Source organism: Loxodonta africana, chromosome X (genome assembly GCF_030014295.1).
Source record: "Loxodonta africana isolate mLoxAfr1 chromosome X, mLoxAfr1.hap2, whole genome shotgun sequence".
Taxonomy (NCBI): domain Eukaryota; kingdom Metazoa; phylum Chordata; class Mammalia; order Proboscidea; family Elephantidae; genus Loxodonta; species Loxodonta africana.
This window is the reverse complement of record NC_087369.1, coordinates 82473616-82500702: the sequence shown is the minus strand read 5'-3', so window position 1 is coordinate 82500702 and position 27087 is coordinate 82473616. Positions and strand designations below refer to the sequence as shown.

The window sequence follows — 27087 nt, the reverse complement described above, 5'->3', positions numbered from 1 at the left end:
ATGGACAAAGATGTGAAAGAAATAAGGAAAGCAATGCAAGGACAAAATGAGGATCTGAAAAAAGAGATAAAAAGACACCAAACAGAAATTTTGCAACTAAAAGGGATAATAACTGAAATGAGAAACATAATAGGACCTACCAACGGATTTAATTAGGCAGAAGAAAGAATCAGCGAATTAGAGAATGAGATAATTAAAATTACAGAGGCTGAAGAGCAACAAGAACGGAGGACATGAATCTATAAATCCAAAAATCTCAAAGAACCCCAAGCAGTATAAAGCCAAAGAGATTTACACCAAGATACATCATGGTTAAAGTCTCAAAAAGTAAGGATAAAGAGAATTCTGAAAGCACTGAGAGAGAAGCAGTCACATAAAATATCCCCAATAAGATTAAGTGCCAGTTACTTCTTAGAAACATTGGAGGCCAAAGGCAGTGCAATAATACATTTAAAGTACTGAAAGAAAACAAACAAAAATCAACCAAGAAAATTATACTCTGCAAAAATATGCTTTAAGAAAGAGGGTGAGATTAAAAGATTCCCAGACACTGAGAGTGTTCATATTCACCAGACTGGCCCTACAAAAAATACTAATATGGGTGTTCTGCAGATGGAAGGGAAAAGACACTAAAAAGTAATTCAAAACCATATATAATAAGAAAGATCCCTAATAAAGGGAATTGCATGGACAAGTATTAGGGCTAGTAATAAGGTACTCATGCTTGGTTATTCTAATTGTTTTGTCCTACATGCTTCTTATAACAAAGGTATAAAAAACAAGGATAAAATTATGTTACAGGGCACATGAAATATAAAGACATAATTAGTGATAACAGCAACAAAATGAGGGTGGGGAGAAATGGTATAGGTATAGAAGCTCTAATATGCTACTGAAGTTAAGTTAGTACTAACTTACCCTTGGATATTATAAATACAGGCTGTGAAATGTAATATTCATGGTAACCACTAAGAGAATATCTTAAAAAAAAATGCAGAAAAGGAAAGGAGAAGGGAACCAAATGGCTCACTATAATAAACCAACAAAACAAAAGCAAGAGGTAGTGAATGACAAAGACAAAGAAGGCTTAAGACTCCCAAAAAACAAATAAAATGGCAGAAGTAAGTCACTTCTTATCAGTTATTACAGTGAATATAAATGGACTAAATCCTCCAATTGAAAGGCAGAGAGTTGCAGAATGTATAAAAAATTATCCAGCTTATGCTGTTTATAAGATATACCTTAGATGCAAGGACACAAATAGGTTGAAGGTGAGATAATGGAAAAAATTATTCCATGCAAACAATAACTACAAGAGGGCTGGGGTTCCAATCTTAATATCAGACAAAGTAAACTTTAAGACAATCCATTAGAAGAGATAAAGATGAACTTTATACAGTGATAAAAGGATCAATTCATCAAGAAAATTTAACAATCATTAATATATATGCAACTAAGGTTGGAGCACCTAAATATATAAAGCAAGCACTGATAGAATTGGAGATACAGATAGCACTACGATAATAGCTGAAGACTTCGATGCACTGCTGTCAATATAGGATGGAACATCTAGAAAGAAGATCATCCATGAAACAGAGAACTAGAATGACAGTATAAACCAACTGGACTTTACAGACATATAGAACAGTATAATATACATTTTAGTCTAGTACACATGGATCATTCTTCAGGATAGACCACATGTTAAGTAACGGAGCAAGTCTTGACAAATTTTAAAAGATTGAAATCATGCAAAACATTTTCTCTGACCACAATGGAGTGAGGTTAGAAATCAATAACAGAAGAAAAAAACAAAAACTGGAAAGTACACAAACATATGGAAATTAAACAACACACTTTAAAATACAAATGGGTCAAGGAAGAAATCAAAAGAGAAATCACAAATTTCTTAAGTCAAATGAAAATGAAAGCACAACATACCAAAACTTATGGAATGCAGTGAAGGCAGTTCTCACAAAGTTATAGCAATAAATGCCTACACGAAAAAAGAAGGATCTTCAAATCAACAGCCTAACTTGACAACTACAGGAACTGAAAAGAGCAAACTAAATCTAAACCTACCAAGAGAAAGGAAATAACAATGATCAGCGCAGAAACAAAATCAAAAACAGAAAAACAATAGAATCAACAAAACTAGAAGTTTATTCTTTGAAAAGATCAGTAATATTTACATACCTTAGCTAGACAAAGAAAAGATACAAATAAGCAAAACAAATGAAAGAGGAAGCATTACAACTGACCCAATAAAAATAAAGAGAATTATGACAGAATATTACAAACTATACGGCAACAAAGGATAACCTAGGTGAAATGAACAAATTCTTAGAACCACACAACCTACCTAGACTGACTCAAGAGGAAATAGAAAGTCTCAGCAGACCCATAACAAGTGAAGAGATGGAATCAGTGGTCAAAAACCTCCCAGCAGCAACAACAGATCTTGAACTAGATGTCTTCACTTGGGAATTCTAGCAAACATTTACAGACGAATTACCACCAATCCTGTTTAAACTCTTGCAAAAGATTGAGCAAAAGGAATACTTCCTAGTTCATTTTATGAAGCAAACATAACCCTGATACCAATACAAGACAAAGACACCACAGGAAAAGAAAACTACAAGCCAGTATCTGTTATGAATAGAGATGTGTGTGAGTGTGTGTGTGTGTGTGTGCGCACGTGCATGTTTAGAGAGAGAAATACAGACATGCTTATCTACCTACATATATTTCCTAGCTTTGCTGTGAATGCATAGATCCAATGGCACCCCAGTGGCAGTGATCACACCTAGTACCCAAATTTTGGTTTCTAAACTCATTCTCAATAAAAGGAACCAGGGCTCCTAGCAGAAGCAGTTGTTTCAAGGACTGAGGCAGAGAAGATACAAGAGGAGCCTGGAGCATCTTGTGGTCCCAGGCAGTAAGAAACTACTTTAAAAAGGGTGGAATATGTAAAAGGATACAGGAACCAACCTGAAAGTGCTCCCAGTGGCCAAAGCCGAAACAATTTGGTCAAAATAACTGTTATAGTATTGGATTATAACCTAAAGAATGAACAAAATATCCATGAGTCCATACAGATATAAATAAATAACTGAGAAAATGAATAAATTGGAGACACAAGACACATGTTCCTTAAGAAGAATTTCAGTTAATAAATGTTGAAGGAATAAAGGAAGCACCAAATTGTAATTAGGCAGACATCACAATGATAATTGTTTCAGGCATAATCTACTGACGGATGCTAAAATCAGTGTGCAAATATTTAAGCAGAAGAGAATATTTGCACAGTCCCAAAATACCTTCCCCCAAATATTAAATAGTTTGTTGTTGTTGTTAGGAGCTGTTGAGTTGGTTCTGACTAATAGTGACCCCAAGCACAACAGAACAAAACACTGCATGGTCCTGCACCATCTTCACAATCATCAGTATGTTTGAACCCATTTGTCTTAATTATCTAGTGCTCCTGTAAGAGAAATACCACAAGTGGATGGCTTTAACAAACAGAAATTTATTATCTCACAGTTTAGGAGGCTAGAAGTCCCAAGTCAGGGTGCCAATTATAGGATCAGACTTTCTCCCTCTGTTGGCTATGGTGGAAGATTCCTGCCTCCTTTCAACATCTGTGGGCCCAGCGTTCCTTGGAGATCTCCATGTCTCTTGGCATCGGTTTTCCCCTGGGTCTAGGAGCTTCTCAGTGCAGGGACTCCAGGTCCAAAGGAAGTGCTCTGCCCCAGGCTCTTCTTTCTTGGTGGTAGGGGGTCCCCCTCTCTCTGCTCACTTCTCTCTTTTATATTTCAAAAGAGACTGACTCCAGGTACAACCTAGCCCTGTAGAGTGTGTACTGCCTCATTAGCATAACTGCCTCTAATCTTGCCTCATTACCATCTTAGAGGTTAGGATTTGCAATACACATAGGATAATTATGTCAGAGTACAAAATGGAGGACAACCACACAGTACTAGGAAACATGGCCTAGCCAAGTTGACACACATTTTTGGGGACACAGTTCAATCCATACCACCAATGTTGTAAAACAAATACAGACATCAGTCATAGAACTCTGAACCTTACATGAAGGGATAAAGTATTAGATTGGAGAAGAAACTGATAGAAAATGGGGAAGGAATAGAGATACAGAGTGGATATTCCTGACCAAACAGTGTGAGTCAGCATTGCTATCTTGGAATAAAGCCAAATACCCTGCACATAGAAAGACATCTCCATGGAATTCCCAATAGGAGATAGAGGTATGGTGTGGACACACCCAGGACTAAGTAAGACCACGTTTGCTGGCTGTAACTCAAGGAGAAGCCCAGACTCACTAACCCAGTAACCACAGGAGCACGCCTCTTCAGCCACCACACCTCTGATGGACAGCAACTATAACCCCCCATCACAGCAACCTTGACTGCGGGGAACCATGGTACCATCCCACCCTATTGTCCTCCTCCATCTAGCCTCCTCTGCCCTGCCTTTGCTCTCCCACCTCTCTCCTCTGCCCTGCTGCCCATGGCCCTGAGGGGACCCAGCCTGGACCCCAGACCCCTTCCATTGCCTGCCACAGCCCCAAGGGTACTCAGCCCAGACCCACTGCCCTTCCTTAACAGCTCGGGCCCCCCTGCAGACCGTGGCAGGCTTGGTCCAGACCTCGGCTCTGTTCACCCTGCTGACAAATGACCCATTTGTGCTCCTTCCCTTTCCTGCTGTACCTACCCTGCTGTACTGTAACTGAGTGACCAGCCCTGCACATCAAGAAAAGGTAGTGAGAACTGTCGCGCCCACAGACGAGCAAGGAGCAAAGCATGCCAAAACAATCCTACAATCGATAGAGAAAATAATATCTGAATGTCTTAGAGACAGGTGACAATACCAAAGCATATTAAAAAAAAAAAAAAAAACAGGACAAGATGGCTCCAGTAAGCAACCAAAATAAAGAACCAGTTGACCTTCCAACAGAAGAAAAGCCACTGGAACTACCTGATAGGGAGTTCAAAAGTCTGATATCCAGGGCTCTCCAAGAGAATAGGAAAGATTTTTTTTTATTAACTTTTATTGAGCTTCAAGTGAACGTTTACAGATCAAGTCAGTCTCACATATAAGTTTATATACATCTTACTCTGTACTCCCACTTGCTCTCCCCCTAATGTGTCAGCCCTTCCAGTCTCTCCTTTCATGACAATTTTGCCAGCTTCCAACTCTCTCTATCCTCCCATCCCCCCTCCAGACAGGAGATGCCAACACAGTCTCAAGTGTCCACCTGATATAATTAGCTCACTCTTCATCAGCATCTCTCTCCTACCCACTGTCCAGTCCCTTTCATGTCTGATGAGTTGTCTTCGGGGATGGTTCCTGTCCTGTGCCAACAGAAGGTTTGGGGACCATGACCGCCGGGATTCCTCTAGTCTCAGTCAGACCATTAAGTATGGTCTTTTTATGAGAATTTGGGGTCTGCATCCCACTGATGGAAAGAGATTTTTTTTTAATGTAGACAAAATCATGGAAAACAGACAAAACCACCCAAAACATAGCCAATATTAAAGAAAATACAGACAAAGCAATAGAAGAATTCATGAAATTAATACAAGAAAGAAAAGTCAAAATAAACAATTAGAAATCATACAAAAACAGCAAGTAGAAATCCTAAAGGTAAAAAAAAAATAGAAATGGACAGCACAATAGAAAGTTTTATGAACAAATTTGAAACAATGGAAGATGAGATAGGTGAAATTGAGGACAAATCCATGGACACTACTTTGAGAAATAATCAGAGTAAAGAACGAAGAAAAATGATGAAAACCTAAGAACTATGTGGGTTACAATCAAGACCAAAAATTTGCATGTGATCAGAGTTCCAGAACAGAGAGTTTCTGATAGAAACTTCCCTAATATGAAAGATAAAAAGCTGACCATCCAAGAAGCTCAGTGAACCCCATGTAGGATAGACCCCAAAAGACAGTCACCAAGACATATAATAATCACACTGTCTAAAACCAAAGACAAAAAATCCTGAGAGCAGCTTGAGAAAAAAGAAGCCACATAGTACCCGACCTCAGAACCTAATATTCAGCTGTGGTAGTCAAAACAGCCTGATACTGGTACAATGACAGACACATTGACCAATAGAATAGAATTGAGAACTCAAATGTAAATCCATCTACCTACGGCCACCTGATCTTTGACAAAGGGCCAATGGCCATTAAATGGAGAAAAAACAGTCTAACAAATGGTGCTGGCAAAACTGGATGTCCATCTGTAAAAAAATAAACAGGACCCATAGCTCACACCATACACAACAACAAATTTAAAATGGATCAAAGACCTAAATATAATACCTAAAACTAGCAGGCAGGGCCGAGATGGCAGAATAGCCATATACTTCCTTTCATCCCTCTTACAACAAATACCCAAAAAACCCAAGTGAGTTGATTATATATGATAGTCTAGGAGCCCTGATCGTAAAAGACAAGGCTGAAGAGTCCAACTGAGTGGCAGGGGAAAGGAAAGACAATTCAAATTCAGTGAAAAAGTGCCAGTTGTGAGGTTGCCAGCACCCTGCTGGCTGGACCAGCCAGTACACATGGGCTGAGGCGAGCAATAATGTTCAGGATGCATCTCACCACATCGGGTGAGGCTGGGCATTGGGGAGTCTGCACAGGCCTCTGGAGCCAGGTGAAAGCGGTGCTAGACCTGGGAAAGTTAAGTGCAATTGTCTAACCTGCTGCAAGGGGTCAAAATAACCCCTCCCCCTCTAGGAGTTTCACAGCAGAGAAGTGCCTCTTTCCCCTCACCCCCCACCAGTCCAGCAATATTCAACAACTGCCATATCTCCTATGCCAGACCTCAGGGCTATTATCACCCAAAGCATTCTCCTGGCTTTATAAAAAAGCCACACCTCCTAAGCCAGGAACTCAGGACTGTTCACCCCAAACCAAACTCATGGCTTTAAAAAAAATGCCATACCCCCTAAGCCGGGAACTCAGGCCAGATCAGGAGGCTCTGACTCTTTGCCTAGGCACTGGTATAAAGGGTCCATGGACTTGCAGTGCCCTTCACCCTGTGCGGGCCAATTCAACACCACATCCCCTCATTAGCATAAAACAACAGGGCATACACCTGAAGCCTATTTTCAACTGCAGCAGACAAAAGGAATTGCAGATTCCTGACATTTGGCACTGCCCTGGCCCTTAAGCAGGGACCTCACCCACTCACATCAGGGGCCTGAGGGCTGGCGGTATCACCCACTCCATCTAGCCACCCATGAGGGGTCTGAGAATAAGTGGTGCCTCCCAGTCCCTCCAGCCAACAGCATAGGCTGCCCAAGGACCAGCTGCAAAACCCAACCCCTATGCACTCTAGGGAAAAGGGACAAGCCCTCCACCCAGACACCTGTGGGCAGCCATCAGCACCCTGCCTTGCTCTGCACATAGCCCCCTACTACAGCCAGATAATACCTATGTAGCCCTGCCTGTCTAGGACTGTGGGTGAGAGTCTGCACCACACATTTGGTCACCAATGACCTGGACACCTGTGTCACATCCACACAAGGAAAGTGAACAGACTCCTGGGCTCACATACCTAGTAGCTGCTTTAACACCTGGAGACAGGACGTGAGAGCTTCAAAGATACCAATAATCAAAGTTGCTCACACGCCCAGCATACTTGGGCATATCGAAATAAAACGAAACAAAAAGCTAGGATATAGTAAACAAATATACAATAAATAAATACAATAGCTTATTGATGGCTTGGAGACAACAGTCAATATCAAATCACATAAGCAGGTCAGGGTGGCTCCAGCAAGCGACCAAAATAAAGAAACAGAAAACCTTCTGGAGGAAGATAAGGCCATGGAATTACTGCAAATAGAATTCAAAAAATTAATATACAAAGCTCTCCAAGAGATCAAGAAGGAAATCAGGCAAAACTCAGACCAAGCCAAGAAACACGCAGATAAAGCAAGAGCGGAATTCAGGAAAACAATACAAGAAAAGAATGACAGATTTAACAAGCTTCTAGAAACAATAGAGAGATAGCAACTAGAAATCCAAAAGATTAACAATAAAACTTCAGAATTAGACAGCTCAATAGAAGGTAGTAGGAGCAGAATTGAGGCAGTAGAAGTCAGAATTAGTGAGATTGAAGATAAATCCCTTGATACTAATTTATTTGAGGAAAAAAAAATTTTTTTTAATGAAGAAACCCTAAGAATTATGTGGGACGCTATCAAGAGGAAAAACCTACGAGTGATTGGAGTACCAGAAAAGAGGGGGATAACAGCAAATACAGACAGAATTGATGAAGATTTGCTGGCAGAAAACTTCCCTGATATGGTGAAAGATGAGAAGATATCCAAGAAGCTTAACAAATCTCACACACAGTAGATCCCAAAATAAAGTCACCAAGACATATCATAAGCAAACTTGTCAAAACCAAGAACAAAGACAGAATCTTGAGAGTGGCTAGGTATAAACGAAAAGTCACCTACAAAGGAGAGTCAATATGACTAAGCTCTGACTACTCAGCAGAAACCATGCAGGCAAGAAGGCAGCAGGATGACATATAAAAAGCCTTGAAGGAAAAAAATGGCAACCAAGAATTATATATTCAGCAAAACTCTCTCTCAAATATGATGGTGAAATTGGACATTTCCAGATAAACAGAAGTTAAGGAAATTTGTAAAAACCAAACTAAAATTACACGAAATATTAAAGGGAATCCTTCAGTTAGAGAACCAACAATATCAGACAACAACCCAAGATGAGGACACAGGACAGAACAACCAGATATCAAACCAGATAGGGAAGTCACAAAAACAAGTCAAGGCTAAAAGACTGAAAATAGCGAAACAGGGGCATCAACATGGAAATGTCAAAACAAAAAAGAGGAAATAGTGTAGTCATAGAACTTCCATATGTAGAGGAAGATAAGGCAATATCAAGGAAGAAAAGATTGGCTTAAACTTAGAAAGGTCAAGGTAAATTTTAAGGAAACCACAAGAGAAGCTAACAATACTACCCACCAAAATAAGAAAGGAAAAAAAACATAAAGACTCAGCAAACAAAATCAACGGTAATGAAAAAGATGAAAAGAAAATACGTGAAGGAAAATGACTCAACACGTAAACTTAAGTGGAATAAAGAAACTGTCAACACTACAAAAAAATACATCAAAATCACAGCAGTAAATTCATACCTATAAGTAGTTACACTGAATGTAAATGGACTAAATGCACTAACAAAGAGAGAGTGACAGAATGGATAAAAAAAGATCCGTCTATATGGTGCCTAGAAGAGATACACCTTAGACTCAAAGACACAAACTAAAACTCAAAGGATGGAAAAAACTATATCAAGCTAACAACCAAAAGAGTAGGAGTGACAATGTTAATTTCTGACAAAATAGAGTTTAAAGCAAAATCCACCACAAAGGATAAGGAAGGACGCTATATAATGATTAAAGGGTCAGTACACCAGGAGGACATAATGATAATAAATGTAAACGTACCCAATGATTGGGATCTGAAATACATGAAACAATCTTTAACAGCATTGAAAAGAGAAATAGACAGCTCCACAATAATAGTAGGAGACTTCAATGCACCACTTTTGGTGAAGGACAGGACATCCAGTAAGAAGCTCAGTAAAGACATGGAAGATCTAATTCCCACAATCAACCAACTTGATCTCATAGATATATACAGAACACTCCACCCAACAGCAGCCAAGTATACATTCTTTTCCAACACACATGAAACATTCTCCAGAATAGACCGCATTTTAGGCCACAAAACAATCCTTAGCAGAATCCAAAACATGGAAATATTACAGAGCATCTTTTCTGACCATACAGCCAAAAAAGTAGAAATCAATAACAGAAAAATCAAGGGAAAAAACTCAAATACATGGAAAGCGAATAACACCTTGCTCAAAAACTACTGGGTTATATAAGAAATGAAGGACAGAATAAGAAAATTCATAGAACCAACTAGAGTGAAAACATATCTTACCAGAACCTTTGGGACACAGCAACAGCAGTGCTTAGAGGTCAATTTATCACAAAAAATGCACACATCTGAAAAGAAGAAAGGACCAAAATCAGAACATTAACCCTACAACTTGAACAAAGAGAAGAGAGCAGCAAAAGAAGCCCTCGGGCACCAGAAGAAAGGAATTAACAGATCAGAGCAGAAATAAATGAAATAGAGAATAAAAACAAATGAAAGAGTCAACAAGACAAAAACTTGTTTCTTTAAAAAGATTAACAAAATCAATAAACCACTGGCCAAACTGACAAAAACAGGAGAGGAAGCAAATAAACTCAAATAAGAAATGTGATGGGCGATATCACAACAGACCCAACTGAAGTAAAATGAATCATAACAGAATACTATGAAAAATTGTACTCCAACAAATTTGAAAGCCTAGAGGAAATGGACAAATTTCTAAAAATGCACTACCTACTTTAACACAAACTGAGGTAGAAAAACTAAATAAACCCATAACAAAAGAAGAGGTTGAATAGGTAATAATAATACTAAAAAAAACTCCCAACAACAACAAAAATGCTCTGGCCCAGACAGGTTCTCTGGAGAATTCTACCAGATTTTCAGAGAAGAGTTAACACCAGTAGTACTAAAGGTATTTCAGAGCACAGAAAAGGAAGGAATACTCTCGAACTCCTTCTATGAAGTCAGCATAACCCTGATACCAAAGCCAGGTAAAGACACCACAAAAAAAGAAAATTACGGACCAATATCCCTCATGAACATAGACGCAAAAATCCTCAATAAAATTCAAGCCAATAGAATTCAACAGCATATCAAAAAATAGTTCATCGCGATCAAGTGGGATTCATACCAGGTATGCAGGGGTGGTTCAACATTTGAAAAACAATGTAATTCATCATATTAATAAAACAAAAGACAAGAACAACATGATCTTATCAATTGATGCAGAAAAGGCATTTGACAAAGTCCAACACCCATTCTTGATAAAAACTCTGAGCAAAATAGGAATAGAAGGAAAATTTCTCAACATAATAAAGGGCATTTATACAAAGCTAACAGCCAACGTCATCCTAAATGGAGAGAGTCCAAAAGCATCCCTCTTGAGAACGGGAACCAGACAAGGATGCCCTTTATCACCACTCTTATTCAACATTTTACAGGAGGTCCTAGCCAGAGCAATTAGGCTAGAAAAAGAAATAAAGGGCACCTAAATTGGTAAGGAAGAAGCAAAAATATCCCTATTTGCAGATGATATGTTCTTATACCGAAACCCTGGTGGTGTAGTGGTTAAGTGCTACGGCTGCTAACCAAAGGGTTGGCAGTTTGAATCCGCCAGGCGCTCCTTGGAAACTCGATGGTGCAGTTCTACTCTGTCCTATAGGGTCGCTATGAGTCAGAATCGACTCGACGGCACTGGGTTTGGCTCTGGTTTCAATGATCTTATACATAGAAAATCCTAAAGAATCTACAAGAAAACTACTGGAACTAATAGAAGATTTCAGGAAAGTATTGGGATACAAGATGAACATACAAAAATCAGTTGTATTCCTCTATACCAACAAAGAGAATGTCGAGAAGGAAATCACCAAATCAATACTGTTTAAAATAGCCCCCAAGAAGATAAAGTAGTTAGGAATAAATCTAACCAGAGACATAAAAGACCTGTGGAAAGAAGACTACCGAACGTTCCTGCAAGAAACCAGAAGAGACCTACATAAGTGGAAAAACAGCATGCTCATGGTTAGGAAGGCTCAACGTTGTAAAAATGTCAGTTCTACCCAGAGTGATCTACAGATACAATTTAATCCGGATCCAAATTCCTACGGCATTTTTTAACAAGATGGAGAAACAAATCACCAACTTCATATGGAAAAGGAAGAGACCCCAGATAAGTAAAGCATTACTGAAGAAAAAGAACAAAGTGGGAGGCCTCACAGTACCTGATTTTAGACCTATTACACTGCCATGGTAGTCAGAATAGCCTGGTACTGGTACAAGAGGAGATACATAGCCCACTGAAACAGAATTTAGAACCCAGACATAAATCCATCCACCTATGAGCAGCTGATATTTGACAAAGGCCCAAAGTCCATTAAATGGGGAAAAGATAGTCTCTTTAACAAATGGTGCTGGCGTAACTGCTGAAACTGGACCCATACCTCACACCATGTGCAAAAACTAACTCGAAGTGGATCAAAGACCTAAGTATAACATCTAAAACAATAAAGAGCGTGTAAAAAAATCAGAACAATGATAAGAGCCCTAATACATGGCATAAATAGTATACAGACCATAACTAACAATGCATAAACATCAAAAGAGAAACTAGATAACTGGAAGCTCCTAAAAATCAAATACTTATGCTTATCCAAAGACTTCACCAAAAGAGTAAAAACCTACAAACTAGGAAAAATTTTTTGGCTACGACATATATGATAAGGGTCTAATCTCTACAACTTACAAGATACTGTAACACCTCAACAACAAAAAGACAAATAACCCAATTAAAATATGGATAAAGGATATGAACAGATACTTCACCAAAGAAGACATTCAGGGGGCTAACAGACGTGTGAGGAAATGCTCACGATCATTAGCCATTACCCAGAAAACCAAACCCAGTGTCATCGAGTCGATTCAGGCTCATAGCGACCCTATAGGACAGAGTAGAACTGCCCCATAGAGTTTCCAAGGAGCGCCTGGCGGATTCGAACTGCCAACCCTTTGGTTAGCAGCCGTAGCACTTAACCACTACGCCACCAGGGTTTCCCATTAGCCATTATAGAACTGCAAATCAAAACTACAATGAGATTACCATCTCACCCCAGCAAGGCTGGAACTAATCCAAAAAATGCAAAATAATAAATTTTAGAGAGGTTGTGGAGAAATTGGAACACTTATGCACTGCTGGTGGGAATGTGAAGTGGTAAACCACTTTGGAAAACAATTTTGGTGCTTCCTTTAAAAGCTAGAAATAGAAGTACCATACAATCTAGCAATCCCACTCCTAGTGATATATCCTAGAGAAATAGGAGCTGTTACATGAATAGACATATGCCCACCCATGTTTATTGCAGCATTGTTCACAACAACAAAAGATGGAAACACCCTAGGTGCCCATCAACAGATGAATTGAGAAACAAATTATGGTACATACACACAATGGAGTAGTATGCAACAATAAAGAACAATTATGAATCCGTAAAACATCTCACAACATGGATGAATCTAGAGGGCATTATGCTGAGTCAAATTAGTCACAAAAGGACAAATATTGTATAAGACCACTATTAGAACTCAAGCAAAGGTTTAAACACACAAGAAAGCGTTCTTTGATGGTTATGAGGGTGGAGAGGGAGAAGAAGGGGAATTCACTAACTGGATAGTAGACGAGGATCAACTTAGGTGAAGGGAAGGACAACACCCAATACAGGGGAAGTCAGCACAAGTGGACCAGAGCAAAAGCTGAGAAGTTTCCTGGACAGATTCAAGCACCTTGAGGGACAGAGTAGCTGGGACTGGGGCATAAGGGCCATAGTTTCGGGGAACATGTAGGTCAGTTGGCATAACAAAGTTTATTAAGAAAATGTTCTGCATCCCACTTTGGTGAGTCACGTCTGGGGTCTTAAAAGATTGTGAGCAGCCATCTCAGATGCATCAATTGGTCCCATCCCACTTGGAGCAAACGAGAATCAAGAAAACCAAAGACACAAGGAAAATATTAGCCCAAGAGACTAAAGAATCGCATAAAGCAGAGACTCCACCAGCCTGATACCAGAAGAACTAGGTGATGCCTGGCTGTCACCACTGACTGCCCTGACAGGGAACACAACAGAGAGTCTCCGATGGAGCAGGAGGGAAGTGTGGCGCAGAACTCAAATTCCCATAAATGACCAGACTCAATGGTCTGACAGGGACTGGAGGAGCCCCTGGACGCTCTGTTAACCCATAACTGAAACCATTTCCGAAGCCCACTCTTCAGACAAAGATTAGACAATAGTACAAAACAAAAAATAATACCTATGAGCAATGTGCTTCTTAGTTCATCTTAGTTCAATCAGATACATGAGACCAAATGGGCGGATCCTGCCTGGAGGCAGGATGAGAAGCAGAAAGGACAAGAACTGGTTGAATGTATTCAGGGAAACCCAAGTGGAAATGGGGACAGTGCTGTCACATTGTGGAAATTGCAACTAATGTCACAAATCAATATGCGTATAATTTTTTGTTGTTGTTCATGGCATTATATTTGAGTTTTACGTGTCTACTTTTTAAGTTATACTCAATTTGCTTATTAATTTACTTCTTGTTTTAAATTTTTTTATTGTGCTTTAAGTGAAAGTTTACAAATCAAGTCAGTCTCTCACACAAAAACTTCTATACACCTTGTTAAAAATACACCTTGTTACATACTCTCAATTTCTCTCCCCCTAATGAGACAGCACACTTCTTCCCTCTACTCTCTCTTTTTGTGTCCATTCCACCAGCTTCTAACCCCTCTACCCTCTCATCTGCCCTCCAGGCAGGAGATGCCAACATAGTCTCAAGTGTCTCCCTGATTCAAGAAGCTCACTCCTCACCAGCACCCCTCTCCATCCCATTGTCTAGTCCAATCACTGTCTGAAGAGTTGGCTTTGGGAATGGTTCCTGTCCTGGGCCAAGAGAAGGTCTGGGGGCCTTGACCACCGGGGTCCTTCTAGTCTCAGTCAGACCATTAAGTCTGGTCTTTTTACGAGAATTTGGGATCTGCATCCCAGTGCTCTTCTGCTCCCTCAGGGGTTCTCTGTTGTGTTCCCTGTCAGGGCAGTCGTTGGTTGTAGTCAGGCACCATCTAGTTCTGGTCTCAGACTGATGTAGTCTCTGGTTTATGTGGCCCTTTCTGTCTCTTGGGCTCATAATTACCTTGTGTCCTTGGTATTCTTCACTGTCCCTTGGTCCAGGTGGGTTGAGACCAATTGATGCATCTTAGTTGGCCACTTGCTAGTGTTTAAGACCCCAGACACCACTCTCCAAGTGGGATGCAGAATGTTTTCTTGATAGATTTTATTATACCAGTTCACTTAGATGTCCCCTGAAATCATGGTCCCCAAACCCCCACCCCTGCTACACCGGCCTTCGAAGCATTCAGTTTATTCAGGAAACTTCTTTGCTTTTGGTTTAGTGCAGTTGCGCTGACCTCACCTGTATTGTGTGTTGTCTTTCCCTTCACCTAAAGTAGTTCTTATCTACTATCTAATTAGTGAATGCCCCTCTCCCACCCTCCCTCCGTCCCCCCTCTCATAACCATCAAAGAATATTTTCTTCTCTGTTTAAACTGTTTCTCCAGTTCTTACAATAGTGGTCTCATATAATATTTGTCCTTTTGCAACTGACTAGTTTCACTCAGCAGAATACCTTCCAGAGTCCTCCATGTTATTGAAATGTTTCACAGGTTTATCACTGTTCTTTATCAATGCATAGTATTACATTGTGTGAATATACCATAATTTTTTTATCCCTTCATCCATTGATGGGCACCTTGGTGCGTGCATCTTTTTGCTATTTTAAACAGTGCTGCAGTGAACATGGGTGTGCATATATCTGCTTTTGTAAAGGCTCTTATTTCTCTAGGATATATTCCAAGGAGTGGGATTGCTGGATCGTATGGTAGTTCCTATTTCTAGCATTTAAAGGAAGCGCCAAATTGATTTCCAAAGTGGTTGTACCATTTTACATTCCCAGCAGCAGTGATAAGTGTTTCAGACTCTCCACAACCTCTCCAACATTTTTTATTTTGTGTTTTTTGGATTAATGCCAGGCTTGTTGGATTTTTTTTGTTGGAGTGGGATGGTATCTGATTGTAGTTTTGATTAGCATTTCTCTAATGGCTAATGATTGTGAGCATTTCCTCATGTATCTGTTAGCTACCTGAATGTCTTCTTTAGTGAAGTGTCTGTTCATAACCTTTTCTCATTTTTTAATTGGGTTATTTGTCCTTTTGTAGTTGAGTTTTTGCAGTATCATGTAGATTTTAGAGATCAGGCAATGATCGGAAATGTCATAACTAAAAACTTTTCCCAGTCTGTAGGTAATGATTTTACTCTTTTGGCGAAGTCTTTGGGTGAGCATAGGTGTTTTATTTTTAGGAGCTCCCAGTTATCTTGACAGCACTGGGTTTTTTTTTTTTTTCCCAGTTATCTAGTTTTTCTCTGCATTGTTAGTAATGTTTTGTATACTGTTTATGCCATGTATTAGGGCTCCTAATGTTGTCCCCATTTTTTCTTCCATGATCTTTATCGTTTTAGATTTTATATTTAGGTCTTTGATCCATTTTGCATTTGTTTTTGTGCATGGTGTGAGGTATGAATCTTATTTCATTTTTTTGCCGATGATATCCAGTTATGCCAGCACCATTTGTTAAAAAGACTGTCTTTTCCCCACTTAACTGCTTTGGGGACTTTGTCAAATATCAGCTAATCATATGTGGATAGATTTATGTCTGGTTTCTCAATTCTGTTCCGTTGGTCTATGTAGCTATTGTTGTACCAATACCAGGCTGTTTTGACTACTGTGGCAGTATAATAGGTTCTAAAATCAGGTAGAGTGGGGCCTCCCGCTTTGTTCTTTTTCAGTAATGCTTTACTTATCCGGGACCTCTTTCCCTTCCCTATGCAGTTGGTGATTTGTTTCTCCATCTCATTAAAAAATGTTGTTAGAATTTGGATCGGAATTGCATTAAATCTATAGATCGCTTTTGGTAGAATAGACATTTTTATAATGTTAAGTCTTCCTATCCATGAGCAAGGTATGTTTTTCCACTTATGTAGGTCTCTTTTGGTTTTTGCAGAAGTATTTTGTAGTTTTCTTTGTGTAAGTCTTTTACATCTCTGGTAAGATTTGTTCCTTAGTATTTTATCTTCTCGGGGGCTACTGTAAATGGTATTGATTTGGTGATTTCCTCTTTGATGTTCTTCCTGTTGGTGTAGGGGAATCCAGCTGATTTTTGTATGTTTATCTTGTATCCCGATACTCAGCTGATCTCTTCTATTAGTTGCAGTAGTTTTCTTGAGGATTCCGTAGGGTTTTCTGTGTATAAGATCATGTGACCTGCAAATAGAGATACTTTTACTTCTTCCTTACCAATCCAGATGCACTTTATTTCTTTATCTAGCCTAATTGCTCTGGCTAGGACCTCCAGGACAACCAATGTTGAATAAGAGCAATGATAAAGGGAATCCTTGTCCGGTTCCTGATCTCAAGGGGAGTGCTTTCAGGCTCTCCCCACTTAGGATGATGGTGGCTGTTGGCTTTGTATAAATGCCGTTTATTATGCTGAGGAATTCTCCTATTCCTATTTTGCTGAGAGTTTTTATCGTGAATGGGTGTTGAACTTTGCCAAATGCCTTTTCTGCATCAAATGATAAAATCATGTGATTCTTATCTTTTGTTTTATTTGCATGATGGATTATATTAATTGTTTTTCTAATGTTGAACCATCCCTGCATACCTGGTATGAACCTCACTTGGTCATGGTGAATTATTTTTTTGATATGTTGTTGAATTCTATTGGCTAGAATTTTGTTGTGGATTTTTGGATCTGTGTTCATCAGGGATATAGGTCTGTAATTTTCTTTCTTTGTGGTGTCTTTACTTGGTTTTGGTGTCAGGGATATGCTGGCTTCATAGAATGAGTTTTGGAGTATTCCGTCCCTTTCTATGCTCTGAAATACCTTTAGTAGTAGTGGTGTAAACTCTTCTCTGAAAGTTTGGTAGAACTCTGCAGTGATGCCATCCGGGCCAGGGCTTTTTTTGGTTTGGAGTTTTTTGATTACCTTTTCAAACTCTTCGTTTGTTATGGGTCTATTTAGTTGTTCTCCCTCTGTTTGTGTTAATTTAGGTAGTGTGTTTCTAAGAATTCATCCATTTCTTCTAGGTTTTCAAATTTGTTAGAGTACAGTTTTTTATAGTAATCTGATATGATTCTTTTGATTTCAGTTGAGCCTGTTGTAATATCGGCCACCTCATTTATTATTCAGGTTATTTGCTTCCTCTCCTGTTTCCTTCAATTTTTGATATAAGCAATCCATTGCCTTCTTGCTTGCGTAATTTCTGCCAAGTAGTCCGTGCTTTTTCTTATTGACTCTCCTTTGTAGGTGACTTTTCGTTTATCTGTAGCCGCTCTTAAAATTCTCTTTATCTTTGGTTTTGGCAAGTTTGATTACAATATGTCTTGGTGACTTTCTTTTAAAATCTACTTCATGTGTATTTCGATGAACATCTTGGATAGATATTTTCTCATCGTTCACGATATCAGGGAAGTTTTCTGCCAACAAATCTTCAACAATTCTCTCTGTATTTTCTGTTATCCCTCCCTGTTCTGGTACCCCAATCACTCGTAGGTTATTTCTCCTGCTAGAGTCCCACATGATTCTTAGTTTCTTCAATTTTTTTAATTCTTTTACCTGATTTTTCTTCAAATATATTAGTGCTAAGTGCTTTATCTTCAAGTTCAGAAATTCTGCCTTCCACTTGCTCAATTCTGCTCCTCTGACTTTCTATTGGGTTGTCTAATTCTGTAATTTTATTTTTAATCTTCTGAATTTCTGATTGCTGTCTATGGATTTTTCCAGCTTATTAAATTTTTCATTATGTTCCTGAATAATCTTTTTAATTTCTTCAGTTGCTTTATCTGTGTGTTCCTTGTCTTGTTCTGCATATTGCCTCATTTCTTTCCTGATGTCTTGAAGGGTTCTGTATATTAATCTTTTGTATTCTGCCTCTAGTAATTCCAGGAAGGCACTTTCATCTAGAAGATCCTTGGATTCTTTGTTTTAAAGAGCTTGTTCATGCGATCATGGGCTGTTTCATTATGTGACTTGATATTGACTGTTGTCTCTTTGCCATCTATAAGTTATTCTATTAGTTTGTTTTATGTTTGCTTACTGCTTGCTTTGTTTTATTTTGATATGCCCAAATGGGTTGCTTGAGTAAGCTAGCTTGATTATTTTCGCCTCTGGAGCTCTGGCGTTCTGTCCCCAGGTGTCTAGAGCAGTTATCAAGTATACCAGTCTAGGAGTCCATTCCCTTTTCTTGTATGAATTCAACTCAGGTGTCCAGGGAGTTGATCATCAAGTGTGTGGTACAGGCTCTGTCCTACAGTCTTAGAGGGTCAGGGGTGATTGGTGTAGGTACCGGTATCTGGTTGCAGCAGGGAGTCACACTCTGAACAAGGCAGGGGGCTGAGATTCGTCCCCCAGGTGTCTCTGATGACAGCATGTCCCTGTTCCTGAGAGCATACAGGTGGGTGGGTTCTGCAGACGGACCATGGGCACCCAATGTTTTTGGTTGTAAGGACTGGAAGGTACCAGTTATCCTTGGACCCCTGTCACGGGTGTCTGGGTGACCTGAGTGGAGCCACTAGTCCTTAGACCCTTCTTGTGGGTAGTTGAGGACCCTGTTTAATAGGCAAAGCAATGTCAAACATCAAACACCCACCTCTCCACCGCGTAGCTAAAACAGTTGTAGTCTGCCAACAGGGCCTATTCTCCTGAAATAGGCCCACACGGGCCCATGCAGAGGGGAAAGGTACTCAAAGTCCACAGACCGTTTATGCCTGGACAGGAGCTGCTTCTGTCCTGAGCTCCCCCAGTTAGTGGAGCTGGCAAATTATCTTTTCCCCCAATTGTGATTTTTTTTCCTTGTCCATGGCTGGGAGGATGGCTCTAGGCACTCAACAGGGCCTATCTCAGGCCCAGGGAAATCAGGCACTGAAGCTGGCTTGGGAGCAGAGGGGTGGGCATGTTAAAGTATACACAAGTATTTCGCTTTTTCCGAGAGCGCCGTTCTTCTGTGGTTCCAGAGGTGTGAGTAGGTCGTGTGGCTGGCTGGTTGTCTCTGAGAAAACTGTGGCCGAACACTAGTACCATTCCACTGCAGCTGCTCCCGGGAGTGGTGCCTGAGGGCTCCCGGTGATTCAGGTCTGGTAACTCCTCTCTGCTTCTGAACTGTCTCTTCCTCCACCTGCCCCTCAGTTCTTTTTCTAACCTTGCCTTTGATGTTCAGGACTCCTAGATTTTCAGAAATATATTCGTTTCACTTGTTTTTTTGGGTCTTTGTAGTAACAGGGCTCGCCAGAAGCGTCTGTCTATTCTACCATCTTGGCCCCACCTGTATATAAATTTTTGTGTGAGATGTTAAGCTGTAAACTTTCACTTAAAGCATTATAAAAAAAGAAAGAAAAAAAATAAACCCTAACACTATGAAGATAATGGAAGGAAAAATAGGACCAATTCTAGGGCCCCTAATACATGGCATAAATAGGATAAAACCATAACCAACAATGCATAAACACCAGAAGATAAGGTAGAAAATTGGGATCTTCTGAAAATTAAACACTTATGCTCATTAAAAGACTTCACCAAAAGTGTAAAAACAGAACCTACAGACTTGGAAAAAACTTTGGCCAGGGCTTATCCGACAAAAGCCTGATCTCTAAAATCTCTAGGAGAATCTAATGCCTTTACAGCAAAAAGACAAATAATCCAGTTAAAAATGGGCAAAAGATATGAAGGGACACTTCACCAGAGAAGGCATTCAGGAAGTTAACATACATGAGGAAATGCTGATAATCACTAGCCGTTAGAGAAATACAGATCAAAACTGCAATGAGATATTATCTCACCGTGACATTACAGGCACTAATCCAAAAAACAGAAAATAACTAATGTTGGAGAAGCTGCAGGGAGATTGGAACTCTTATGCTCAGCTTGTGGGAATGCAAAATGGTACAAACATTTTGGAAAATGATATGGTGCTTCCTTAAAGAGCTAAAAGAAGAAATACCATATGATCCAGCAATCCTACTCCTACGAATATATCCTAGAGAAATAAGAGCTGTCACATGACTAGACATATGCATTCCCGTGTTCAAGCAAAGACATCACCTTGAAGACTAAGTTGTGCTTAACCCAGTCCATGGTATTTTCCGTCGCGTCATGTGCATGCGAAAGCTGGACAATGAATAAGGAAGATCAAAGGTGAATTGACACCTTTGAATTGTGTTGGCAAAGAATATTGACTATACTGTGGACTGCCAAAAGGGCAAACAAATCTGTCTTGGAAGAAGTACAACCAGAATGCTCCTTGGAAGCATGGATGGCAAGCCTGCGTCTTACATACTTTGGACATGTTGTCAGGAAGGATCAGTCCCTGGGGAAGGACATCATGCTTGGTAAAGTGGAGGGTCAGTGAAAGAGAGGAAGACCCTCAACGAGATGGATTGGCACAGTGGCTGCAACAGTGGGCTCGAGCGTAACAACGATTGTGAGCATGGGGCAGGACCGGGCAGTGTTTAGTTCTGTGGTACATAAGGCTGCTATGAGTTGGAACTGACTAGACGGCACCTAACAGCAACAACATGTTCATTGCAGCATTATTCACAATATCAGAAAGATGGAAACAGCGTAAGTACCCATCAACAGATGAATGGATAAACAATTTATGGTACATACACACAGTGATATACTATGCAATGGTAAAGAACAGTGATGAATCTGGAGGGTATTATGCTGAGTGAAATAAGTCAGTCACAAAAGAGCAAATACTGTATGAGACCACTATTATAAAAGCACACGAAAATGTTTCCACACAAAAAGGAACAGTCTTTGATGGTTATGAGGGAGGAGAGGGGTGGGGAAGAAAAAACACCAACTAGATAGTAGATAAGTGGTAACTTTGTTGAAGGGTACGGCAGTACACAATTTTGGGGAAGTCAGCATAATTTGACCAGGGTAAAGTCATAGAAGCTTCACAGACACATCCAAACGCCCAGAGGGTCCAAGCTTCTGGGCTGAGGGCTGGGTACCTTGGTCTTGGGGTACATCTAGCTCAATTGGCGTAATATAATGTATAAAGAAAATATTCTACATCTGACTGTGATTAGTAGCAACTAGGGACTTAAAGCCTGTGAGCAGCCATCTAAGATACATCTACTGGTCCCATCCTGGCTGGAGCAAAGGAGAAGACCAAAGACACAATGGAAAGATTTGTTCAAAGGTCTAATGGACCACAACTACCACAACCTCCACCAGACTGAGCCCAGAACAACTAAATGGTGCCCAGTTACCACCGATTGCTCTGGCAGGGATCACGATAGAGCGTCCTGGACAGAGCAGGAGAAAAATGTAGAGCAAAATTCAAATTCACACACACACACAAAGAAAAGGACCAGGCTTGCTGGTCTGACAGAGTCTGGAGAAACCCTGAGAGCATGACCTCCAGTTATCCCCCTTTAACTCAGTACTGAAGTCACTCCTGAGGTTCACCCTTCAGCAAAAGATTAGACAGGTCTATTTATAGGGCTGACAGTAAGGGACGTGCTTCATAGTTCATTCATGTATACAAGACTAATGGGCATGCCAGCCCAGAGGAAAAGACAAGAGGGCAGGAAGGGACAGGAAAACTGGATGGATGGAAAGAGGGAATGGATGTTGATACATCGCGGGAATAGAGTAAAAAAGAGAGAGATTAAAAAAAAAGTGTCAAGGTTATGAAAAAACAAGGAAAGACTCAGGAATTGTTTTCAGACTGGAAAATACTAAGGAGGTGTGACAGCTAAACGCAATGTTGAATCCTGAATTGTATCCTGGAATAGAAGAAGGACATTAGTGGAAAAACTGGTGAATACCAAATAAGTTCTGCACTTCAGCCAGTAGTACTACTAAGGTTAATTTTTTAATTTTTAATAAATGCCCTGTCGATGTATAAAATGTTAATGTAAGGGGATGCTGGTTGAAAGTTATACAGAAGCTCTTTGTACTGTTTTTGTAACTCTTTTGTAAGTCTAAAATAATCTCAAATTATAAGACAACCAAACTATTTTTTTAAAGAAAGCCCGTCGTCTCTTATGAGCTCTGTGAGCTGTCGACAGGACCACATATATTAGTAATTAGGTTGTAAAGGACTTACTTTATGGGGAACAGCTAGGAGAGGATAATTTCAGGAACTCTGCTTTACTGAGGAGCCTGTAACCTAGCCTTCACTTGGTATTACTGAAATAAGTTTCTACTGCTGGATGATTTTATGTTTTTTTTTTTTAAGTATTATTTCTGTATTGGTGGTAAGTTCATACATGTAGATGCTGAAAAGCATGTATTTCTAATTAACATATGGCTATACCAATGTATGAGGAGCCGGGTAACACAGTGGTTAAAGCACTCAGCTGCTAACCAGAAGACTGATGGTTTGAACCTACTAGCCATTCCACAGGAGAAAGACGTGGCAGTCTGCTTCTCTAAAGATTTACAGCCTTGGAAACCCTATGGGGCAGTTCTCTGTCCTATAGGGTCACTATGAGTCAAAATTGAGTCGATGGCAGTGGGTGGGTTTGGGTACCAATATATATGCTTCTGACCTATTTTCTCTGCTTTCCCAGGGTCGTTATGGTTGCTGTCGCTTTCTAAGAGATGGATATAAAACTCCTAAAGAGGTAGATTTCTTTTCCCCCAGATGAGCCCAAGGCAGAATGGTCACTGCTATCTTCATCCTCTTTCAGAGAAAAAACTCACTGATGTACTTGTATAGACCATTACATAGGGTAACAGTAACTGATGTTTGCTGCCTTTCTTGGGTTTACCAGTTTGTGAATCTTTCTGGATTAAATAATATGTAGAGAGGAAGGTGCAGTTGCTCATGGCCCCTTCTTCCACTTCTTGCAGGTAGTTATAAGCAGTTTGTTGATCTTGAAAAGTAAAGTTCTTTTGGTTCTGCTTATCAAATTTTCCCCTTTTAAATATCAATGGGGAAAATTAAGTATTATTAAAGAGAATCAATGATCTGTAAGAAGAAACACTTCCACTGGCAATGCAAATATCTTTTAAGGCTTAGGTTCACTGCTCAAGAGCCATTATACTTTTTTTTTTTAAGTCATGGAGCTCAGACTCTTCTGAAACATGTTGTCTTCCACCTTGCTTCCGCTTCATTCTTAAGCCCTGAATTTGACTTTTGCCCATATCAATCTACTAAAATTATGCTCTAAAAGATCCTTGTAATCTCCTAAATGACCAATCCAGTAGCCTTTTATCAAATCCTTATTCTCCTTGTTTTCTCTGTAGTATTTCACTATTTTCCCCTTTCAATTCCACCACAGTACACCATCCTTATTCTTCTCCTCTCCTCTCCCCTCCATTCATGCAACTCTGAGGGTTTACCAACATTCTGTTCTTGGGCTGTTTGTTTATTTTATATTGATACTCCTTCACAAAGTTCATCTCTAACTTGTTCTTCATGTGTCACCTCTATAAGGACAATTCCCAAACCCTCACCTCTAGCTGCCCATCTAGACATTTCTATTTATGTCCTGCCACTTCCTCAAACTTAACAAGTATAAAACCGAATTCAACTTTCTTGCAAACCAGTCTCACTTCTTCATATACCCATCTGTGACGCTATTGTTATCCATGTTCCTCTAGTTAAAAGTCACATCACAGATTCCTTGTTAAGGATAGGGAATATGTACATGCTCTTCCTTTCCTGACCACCTTCTCTAAAACAAACTATCAGTAGTGAAAGCCATACTGTAATACCTTTGACTAAAGACAAATAAGACAGACTTTGTTTATTGGATTTTTTTTTTCAGGATCCCAATCGTCTGTACTATGAACCAGCTGAGCTAAAGTTATTTGAAAACATTGAGTGTGAATGGCCATTGTTCTGGACGTACTTTATCCTTGACGGGGTCTTCAGTGGCAATGCAGAACAGGTAACGAGCTGCTGAAAGAGCTTTTCCTAATAGGGAGGAGACAAAGGTGTGTTCTAGATACTAGTAGCTGAGGGCACTAGGTTAAGAATTGGGAGACTTGGATTTTTTGTTGTTGTTCTTTCTGTTTCAATTTTTTTTCGGGGTGGGGCTTCACTAATGACCATTGAGTAGCTCAAGTATTCCCATCGACTTCTTCTGTTTATCTGTTTATAAGATGAGAATGTTTTTTCTATACTCAGTAAAGATGAAGAAACCTCTAAAGTCCTTTGAATGTCACAAAGTCTTGTAAGTGCAAGGTACATTCACTTCTGCTGTAGTGTGGCATATGCATTTCTTAAAAATCACCATGCTATGATAATCAAGAAATAAAAACTACAGGGCTAATGGAAAGATAGGCATGGGGGCACAACACTTAAAAAAACTTTGTCAGTAACAAAAAAAATGATAGAAACCTAATAAGAGCAGTATCATAGCTTTATACATGTTAAATGGTTAAGAAATATATAAATACTGCAGTGTATATGACACTTTTACCTTGAAAAAGGCCCGAATTTTTGTCTGTGAAGGTGTGCCCATATTTACTCCACCAGCCCACCTGGCTGGTTCCCATGCCTGCCACCCTGTATGTGAAGGGAAGAGAATAAAAGAGAGGGAGAAAAACAGCGAGAGAAAGGAAAAAGGAACAGAGGACAGAGGTGGAAAATAAAAAATAGGCTGAAAGGAAAGGGGAAGATTAGAAAGGGGAGGGCACGTGGTTGTGCAGCCAGGGTGCCCATCAGAAGGGTTACAGTTTGTGAATTATTGTGAAGTGATGGAAGGAGCGTTATCTGAAATCACATGCAAAGTTGTAACAACAGATGTGGGTGGGTATGGCTCATTTTCCTTGTAAGGTGTGTGCATGTGTGTGTTTTTTTTTTTGTATTCTTACACAGCTCAATTTAGCTGAGTGCACTCTCAGAATGAAACTGTGCATGAGCAAATGTGAAATTCATGTTACGCTCACATTTTTCTCTAGTACATCAAATGCATTGAACAAAACAAGTGCTATAGTGCAACTATGTATTTTTTTACTATAAATTACAGATTTTTCAAAATTTTTTATGTATGCTAATCTGCAGCAAATTGTTAAACAAAGACTATAAGCTTGACTTTAATAGAAATTTAATTTGGTAGGGAAAAATGCAGTTTTCAAAAAGCCAGTACATCCTAAAGTCAAGAAGCTGTTCATAGGGTAGTACATAGTGAATAAAAACGGGCCTTTGGAGGTGGGCTGACCTGGGCTAAAATCTGAACTCGACCACGTACTTGCTGTACAGTCTTCCACAAGTTTATAACTCCTTTGAGCCTTAATTTCCCTGTAGAAAGAGTGATAATTGCACATACCTCCTAGTATGGTTATTAAAACTAAATACAGTCAAGTATACAATAGTATTTCACCTATAGCAAACACTTAGTAAATGCTATTTCCCTTTCCTCTCCCTTTCACTAGGTGAATAAGTTCCTTTGCAACAGGACTTTCTTTGGCTACAACCCCCCCTTAGATCCCCAAGGGAGCTCTCTGTAAGTTTTTTTCTGCCCTTCTTTTATCTGCAGGTTCAAGAGTATAGAGAGGCCCTTGAAGGAGTCCTTATCAAGGGCAAAAATGGAGTCCCACTTCTGCCAGAGCTGTACAGTGTTCCTCCTGACAAGGTGAGTTGGACAGTGCTGTCCATGGAGAGAAGAGGAGCAATACATTGAGAGGACTGCCTCATTTGAGTCAAATAATTTTCAATTTTTAATAAAGTTTTAAAAGTTTGTCTTTAGTTATAGGACAACAGAAGTAGGATTTTATTCATTTTAAAAATAAATTTTTAAACAGTCTTGATTATGACACTGTTGCAAAGCTAGAGAAGGACAAGACCAAATCTTGAGGTTGCAAATGATATGGGTATCAGTAGGCAGAACTAGAGTGATATTCTGAACGAGTTCTCAGGATTTGGGATTTCTGCTTTGAGGTTAGTATCTGGGTTAGTAGATAAGGCTTGGGAAACAATGTACTGTCTTCATTTTCCCAAAATGCCAGTCAGGAGTACCATTGTTCCTCTTAACCGTTGCGAAAGAATATTGTAGACATTGGAGAAATGCCATCTTCCATTCCGGTGGAGATGGGTGGAATAAGCTCCCAGGAGCATCAGCAGCATAACCTGAGAGCTTGTTAAAATGCAGATTGCAGGCCCCACCCTGGACCTACTGAATCAGAATCCACATTTTAATAAGATCCACAGGTGAGTTGTATGTGCCTTACAGGTTGAGAAGCCCTGCCCTAGACTGTACTCATTGCCAT

At 39.7% G+C, this 27087-nt stretch overlaps 1 protein-coding gene across 7 annotated transcripts in view; it reads left to right on the top strand.

Annotated features, from left to right (window-relative positions):
- PHKA1 (phosphorylase kinase regulatory subunit alpha 1) overlaps nt 1-27087 on the top strand; it is a 201148-nt gene that overhangs the window by 50998 nt on the left and 123063 nt on the right. For all 7 annotated transcript variants that reach the window (XM_003412723.4, XM_010592713.3, XM_003412722.4 and 4 more), the window contains 3 exons: nt 23439-23492; nt 24642-24764; nt 26358-26453. In XM_003412723.4, the coding sequence (XP_003412771.1) occupies nt 23439-23492; nt 24642-24764; nt 26358-26453 (273 nt within the window). The remainder of the gene's footprint in view (nt 1-23438; nt 23493-24641; nt 24765-26357; nt 26454-27087) is intronic.